Source organism: Muscardinus avellanarius (genome assembly GCF_963383645.1).
Source record: "Muscardinus avellanarius genome assembly, chromosome: 1".
NCBI classification, from domain to species: Eukaryota; Metazoa; Chordata; class Mammalia; order Rodentia; family Gliridae; genus Muscardinus; species Muscardinus avellanarius.
Window position 1 is genome coordinate 165,940,954 of NC_137786.1, and position 7,615 is coordinate 165,948,568.

The 7,615-nt window shown below is 42.1% G+C and overlaps 1 protein-coding gene across 1 annotated transcript; it reads left to right on the plus strand.

Moving 5' to 3' along the window:
* Window positions 1-434: 434 nt before the first annotated feature.
* On the plus strand, window positions 435-1,547 carry CCDC89 (coiled-coil domain containing 89; the record flags this gene model as incomplete). The annotated part of the gene is made up of 1 exon (XM_080703983.1): window positions 435-1,547. The coding sequence occupies one exon, from the start codon at window positions 435-437 to the stop codon at window positions 1,545-1,547; it is 1,113 nt and encodes a 370-aa protein (XP_080560109.1).
* Between the last annotated feature and the right edge of the window lie 6,068 nt (window positions 1,548-7,615).

The window sequence follows — 7,615 nt, forward strand, 5'->3', positions numbered from 1 at the left end:
ACTTGCACTTGTTGGATCACTTTTCTTTTAAAGGTTCATTTTTCTTTTAGCATGCTAATGTTTTATTGACATGCACAAGGCTGGTTTGTTTACTCATATCAGACATCGGATGGAGTCAGGTGTCCTGCCCTGGTGCTGCTGACTGGCAGTTGCATGAGGCTGGCATCTGTGCTTTAGGGCTAGATGCTGGCTGTAAACTGAGGGCTCTGATTGGTTGGGGAGGCCAGAATAACTGAACCAGATTGGCTCAGGACTCTCCCCCCTGCTCCTGTTGTTACTTCACAGCATTCTGAAGGCCTGTCCACCAATGACAGAGCTCCTTACCGGAAAAGCCAACTGCTGGTGAGAGCTGAGAGTCCTTAGCAACTTACTGTGGCTTTGGATATCTGAGGGGGAGAAACTGTGTGGTCAGCTGTTAGCGAAGGAGAACTTCTATGCCTCAGGAAGAGCAGGCTCTCGGGATGGACACCCCACCCCCTGAAGAACCCTTAGAGAAGCAAAATGAAAAGCTGAAAAGCCAGGAAGAGGAAATGGAGTTCAAGGAACTGGATGGTCTGAGAGACGCCTTGGCAAACCTCCGGGGGCTGTCAGAGGAGGAGAAGGGCGAGAAGGCAATGCTTCGCTCCCGTATCCAAGAGCAGTCCCAGCTCATCTGCATCCTGAAGCGGAGGTCTGATGAGGCCCTGGAACGCTGCCAGGTCCTGGAGCTGATCAACACGGAGCTGGAGGAGAAGAGGATGCGGGAGGCAGAGAAGCTGAAGGCCCAGAGCGAGTACGTCCGGAAGCTGGAGGAACGCTTTATGACCCTGGCAGCCAACCATGAGATGATGATTCGCTTCAAGGATGAACACAAGAGTCAGAACATCAAGTTGAGGGAAGAGAATGAGAAGCTGAGACTGGAGAACAACAGTCTCTTCAGCCAGGCTCTGAAGGACGAGAAGATCAAAGTATTGCAGCTCACCTCTCAGAGCGAGGCCCTCACCAAGGAGCTGGAAGCTCTGAAACAGAAGTATGCTCAGAATGCCTGCCAGGCACAGGCCCGAGAGAAGGAGCTGCTGGAGCTACAGAGCCAGCAAGCCTGTGCCCATGCCAAGGAGACGGAGCAGCTGCGCAGGCAGCTGCAGAGCCTCAAGCAGCAGCACCAACAGGCTGTGGAGCAGATGGCAAAGGCCCAGGAGACACACAGCAGCCTGAGCCAGGAGCTGCAGGCCAGGCTGCGGACCGTCAGCCGAGAGAAAGAAGAGCTGCTGCAGCTGTCCATGGAGAGGGGCAAGGTGCTTCAGAACAAACAGGCAGAGATCCGCCAGCTCGAGGAGAAGCTGGAGACAGTAGATATGGCCAGGAGGCATGCGCTAGAGCGCTTTGAGCAAGAGGCCGTGACCGTGGACAGCAACTTGAGAGTCCGGGAGCTTCAGCGCAGGGTGGACGGGATCCAAAAGGCCTATGATGAACTGAGGCTGCAGTCAGAAGCCTTCAAAAAGCACAGCCTAGATCTTTTAAGCAAGGAAAGAGAGCTTAATGCCAAACTCCGCCATCTTTTTCCATAAGGAAGCTTCTTGTCTGCCATTAAGAATTCAAATATTTGTGCCTTAGCATTATGGCAAGAGCAAAGATGATATTCCATTGATTATACTTTTCAGCCCAGAAGGAGATTCAAAGCCATTTGACTATGATATTGTTGTTACTATTATAAAGCTAACACTAATTTTGTTTTACCACCTAGAATACACAAGGTTTACCAGACTATCTCCCGTGCCTTTGCAGTCTTCCTAAATTTGCTATCAGTTGGTTCCCCATCCCATAATTTTCTCATTCTCAATCTCAGATGTTTTAATATAACCTGAGATTTTTAAACTAGCAGCTTCTATGATACAAGTGAATCTAAATTGATGAGATATGCCATTGTGGGGGAAAAGTAGCACAATTAGTAGATAGGTAAGATTACTCATTGTCCTCCCTAGCTGAGATTGCAAGCAAACAGCTGTGAGCATAATAGCATGAATACTTTGCAGGAAAAAAAAAGTGATATGATTTTATTTTGCATTATTAGCTGTGCAAAAATTTAGATCATTTATTTACCAAAGTGTGCCAACTTTATTATAGTCGTTCTATATGAGCAATAAGATTCAACTTAGTTAAAACAACCAAGTTTTATTTTTCCTGCAAGCTTAGATCACATTCTATTTTCTTGGTTTTATCCTTAATAAAGTTTGGCTTTAGATGTGCACTAATGCGAATATCTGTAGTTTCATTTAATATTGCACCGTATGCTAATAGATAAAAGACCTAAATTTCGGGTAACATCATAACTGGGTATGATATATAATTCATTTTATGTTTATATTAATTTTAATCTATAACTTTTTCCTTTTTAAAGAAAACCTAAGCCGTATGTATATATGTACATTTATGGCATTTTTGTAGGAATGCCTCCATTTTGTAAGAATAGTTACGAAAATATAACAGATATTATATATATTTATATAAAGTTCTTATGTACTCTTAAGTATTAGTTACCCTTAATAAGTATTAAAATATACTTTGTTTTTCCCTAGTTACTGACACATAAACATTATTTTTAATATATCTCAAACTATATTGTAATATAGTATTTTTCCTACCCATTTGTTGCCAGGAATACCAAGATGTACATAGCAAATTAAATTTAGTGAACAATATTACTTAGGCCTTTTTAATGAATCATTTCCAAACAACCTTCATGCAATTTTTAAACCTAGTTTTTCAAACTTCTATTAAGATTATGCTATTAAATACAGATTTTTACATGAAAATAGAAACCACATTTCTGGGTTAAAAGGATTACTTCCTTTTAAAGCTTAGAGTTATTCAGAATATAGGAATTAGTCATAGTTACCCTTTATGGAGCCTATCTGATTTCTTATTATATGGAAGCAATTGAATAATTGTTTTGTTTAATCCTTAGAGTTTCTCAAGAAGATAAGTTATGTTCATTCCTGTTTCAAAGAAGAGAACAATGAATTTCAGTAATTTGCTTCAGACCAGTTAGTTACTGGAGAGCTGGGATTTCCAGCTAAAATTATTATTCAGTGTGAAAATTATCTTTCACATTGAATGACAATTATTGACTTTTGAGTTCCAGGTGCTGCGTAGGCATTGAGAATAAGCATAAAGAAGTATTCCCTGCTTTGGAAGAGCCCCCAAGTCTAGTCTGGGAGCAAAAATCTTCAATCCATTGTACACAGAGTGACACGGTGTTATGAGGTCTTGGAGGAGAAACACATCGGGCATCTAACTTCACCTGGGGAAAGGGGTAGGATGGTGGCAAGGGCCACCAGGATGACTGATATGGAAGCTCATTCTTGAATTAGTAGAAGGGCATCATTTGGAGAAATGCGAGAAAGGTTTGATATAGCACTGTGTGAAAAGCATAGAGATTTTTTTTTTCAGTACTGGGGATGGAACCCAGGGGTATTCTACCTCTGAGCTGCAACCCTAGCCCTATTTTTATTCTTTATTTTGAAACAGGGTCTCACTGAGGTGCAAGGGCCCTAAGAAATGAGGCTGTCCACGAGCCATGATCCTCCCTTCTCAGCCTCTTAAATGCTGGGATTACAAGCGTTTGCCATGCCTGGCTTCATAAAATTTTTAAAAAGATGTCCAGGATACTTGGGGAAATTAAATGTAGTTGAGAGGAGGTACAGAGAAGAGTGGCTACTGGTACAGAGTAGGCTGAGCCAGGCATGGTGACGCACACTTGTAATCCCAGCATTTGGGAGGCTGAGACTGGAGGATCGTGGTTCACAGACAGCCTCAGTTACTTAGTGAGGCCCTCTGCAACTTAGTGAGACCCTATTTCAGAATAAAGAATAAAAAATAGGGCAGGGGGTGTAGTTTGGTGATCGAATGCCCCTGGGTTCCATCCCTAGACCTGGAAAAAAAAAAAAAAAAAAAGAGTAGGCTGAGAACAGAATACAGGAAATCTTGAAAAGCCAGGCTGGCCTTTTATATAGGAGGAGGGAGGAAAGGAGGTAGGCAGGCCTGCAATTGTAAACACAGCTCCAGCTCTCTTCCCATCCAGGTCAGTCTACTCAACAAGGGACCCCTTGCAGGTACATGTCATCCTCAACCATCTTCCTTTCCTCCTTCACTCTGTCCTCTCTTGTCTTCTTACAAGTAGGAAGGGTGCTCCTGCAGGATCATGGGGGTGAGTAGGTAGGGTGCACGTACATGTCCTCTAAAATGTGGGCACAAGGGGAAAAGGCCACTTGCTTGAGTCTAGGGACAATTCTGCTCAGAACCATACTAAGGAGTTTGTATAAGGTTACAGGCCATCTTATAATTCTCTAATACTGTCTTGAAAGACTTTGAAAGTGGAAAATGAGAATAGAAGGTACAGGGCCAATGCCTAAGCTGGGTGTGGTGGCACCTGCCTGTAATACCAGTACTTGGGAGGCTGAGGTACTGAGGACTGCAGGTTTGAGACCAGCCTTCGCAATTTAACAAGGCCCTCCGCAAATTAGTGAGAGACTGTTTCAAAATTAAAATATGAAAAGGGTTTGGAGAGTAGCTTGGAGGTAGAATGCCCCTGAGTTTAATCCCTAGTACAAAACAATAAAAACCAAGGCCTAGAGAACAACTAAGGAAAAGGGCTCCCAAGGAGACGAAGAGGAATGTGCACCTCTCACAAGTGCTTTCATTTCACTGTTATATTAAATCTTCAAGGGAGTTTCCATTATCACTATTTTACAGATGAAAAAAGTGAGACTCGGAGAGGGGGGGTCTTGTCTAAAGCTGAGAAGCTTTGGAGAAGCAGGAGTGAGATTTGGACCAACGGCCCTCAAGCAGGGCTTCACTCTTGTTTTAATTCTCTGCTGTCACTGTCATGAAATTCTTAATTATTGTAACGAGAGACCCTGCACTTTTCATTTTGTGCTGGGCACCAAAAGTCACCAACTAAGAAGCTGGGCCTGCTTTCTGGCCCGAAAGCCCCTTGCTTTTTCTCACTATACAAACTACCTCTTAACCACCCCCCACACACACACACACAAATTGTTGGTTTTTTCCTCGGTGCTCCACGTTACTTTGCATTCCACCCTCTCAGCAGGCATCTTGTGTTTAATCTGTGACCCAGAACCACATTTGGGAGTGGGCAACCAACTTCACTGCATGGTGTGTCGCTCTGTAGTGTGAAGCCTGTCGCTGGAACAAACGGACACCATGTAAACTGGCCCCTTCAAACCACTGCCACCTTTCAGGGGGGATTTAAAAAAGAAAACTCCTTTCTAAAGCAGACCTATATTTCTGTTGGTTTTTTCCTCTCTGCAACACCAACAAGCAGTAGCCCTAAAATGAAAGAACAGAGTCTAAAATGAAATAACACATTCATAAAGGTGTATAGCTAAGCACAATCTCTGGTAGGATCAATACATTGTAAGTTCTTCAGTGTGTGTCTGGTGGACTAGTCTGACTCAAAAATAAATAAATAAATAAATATGAGCATTTGAAAACAAGAGCCATGGGAAAAGTGAACTGACTGATGCTTTCGGGAAACACCCTCTTCTTCATTAGAGAAAATGAATTCAAGTTAGCATGTTCCTAGTAAAGAAAGAATTAATAGTTAATTTGTCTCCCTACCTCCATTATATTGCAGCTGAATAGTTATTTAAAGAGCATTGTTTGAAGGAATATCAGCAGAGGTGCCCGTTCCTCTCCTCAGCCCTCTTTGACCTGGATTTCTGTGGCTTAGTTGTGGCTGGGTCAGGGCAGGGATGATGCTCTATGCCCCACTCTGCTCCACCTATAGAACTGGGCAGACAGTTGAGATCCCGCCTCTGGGCTCAGGAATATAGGAAAGAGGACCGTGGCTCTCACTGCTCTTCCAAAAGCCTTCCCTGCCCAACCAGATGATTTGGCTTCCAATATTGATGAGCTAAAACTGGGTCATTTGGAAATACCTCAGCCAAACATCTTCATAGGACATGTTGCCATGTCTAATTTAGATCAACCAGAATCCACACTCTGGGTCAGTCTGTGCTATATCACACCAGCAGGGATGCAGGGGAATGAATGTTTGTGGGCCACCAATAATATCTTCTGTTCCTTTTAGATTGTCAGATGATAATCAGACAGGGGGTGTTTTATCTTTAATCATAAGTCTTGGAAAAAAAAGATCAGAATTTGGGTGAGTGGCCAAGGATATTTTTTTAATCATGGTCTATCTTTCTAGGACAAACTTAATGTCGCTTTTCAAATGCTAAAAACATTAAACTTAAGGGACTAGGGCTGTATAAATAAATTTCCTTATTTGATGCTCTTCTCTCCAAAATCATCTGTTTATCCAATTTGGAAAAAAGTAGTTCAAGAAAAAATATTACCTTGGGAAGAACTGCCTGGTCATTTGTTATGCATTAAATGGACTATAGTGTCCCACAGTCCACTTACTCCCCAGAACCACAAAAAACTCCTACCTCTGCTAGTTCTCAGATGGTTCCCTTTAATGCTCAAATCTACTCTTTTTTGTACTAGTCTAAAATAATTTTCATACTATAGCAAATCTTAAGATTTGCTATAGTATGGATCTTAAATGTCACTCAGCCGGGCGTGGGGGCGCGCACGCTCATAATCTCCACACTTGGGAGGTGGAGACAGGAGGATCGCGCAGGTTCAAAGGCGGCTTCGTTGGCTTAAGAGACCCTGTTTCCAAATAAAAATATAAAAATAGGTCTGGGAGTGTAGCCCGGAGGTAGAAGGGTTTCCAGGAACCCCAGTACCACTACCACCACCAAAAAAGTCACTCAAAGGCCCATGTGTTAAAGGCTAAAATCTCCAGGGTAGTAGTACTGAGAGAGGTTTAAGACGTGGCATCTAGTAGTTGAGTTGGTCTTTAGGTCACTCAGGTCATGCCCTTGAAAGGAGTCGTGGGACTCTGAATCTTTCTCTCTTTTGCTTCCTGCCTATGAGGTGAACAGTTTTACTCTGTCACAGGCTCCTGTCACGATGCACTATCTTGCCCCAAATCAACAAGGCCAGTCAATCATGGGCTGAAACCTCTAAAACTGTGAGCAAAAATAAACCTCTTCTATTTATAAGTTGGTTATCTCAGGTATTTGTTATAGTGACAGAAAGCTGACACAAGGTTATTTCAGTACATCATTGTCTATAGTAGCAAAAGATTGTAAATAGCTTACATATCATTATACAGGAACAGGATAGCCAAACTTTGAGCCCTTCACTCTCTCTATATATATACACACACACTCAGTAGAACAATATATACTATCATTTGTGTAATGGAGAGAGAAAAAAGTGGATAAGAAAGCAAATAATTTGCTTCCATATGCATAAATAAATATTGGAAAAATACTAATGAAAGTGGTTTAAGTGATGTGAAAGGGTATAGAAAACGAAATGGTCAGAGTTTAGAGTAGGAAGAAAGCTTCTCAATTTATACCACTTTTATATCATTTGACTTTGAACCATGTGAATATATCACCTATTCAAAAAAATAGTAAAAGTGAAAACAAAAATAAAAGAATCTTCTACGCATCTGTTTCATTTCCCAGTAAGCTCTGTTTTGGCATGGATAACTCAAAAGCCTGCAGATTATTTTTTTCTCCAAGAACTAGGTAGGCAA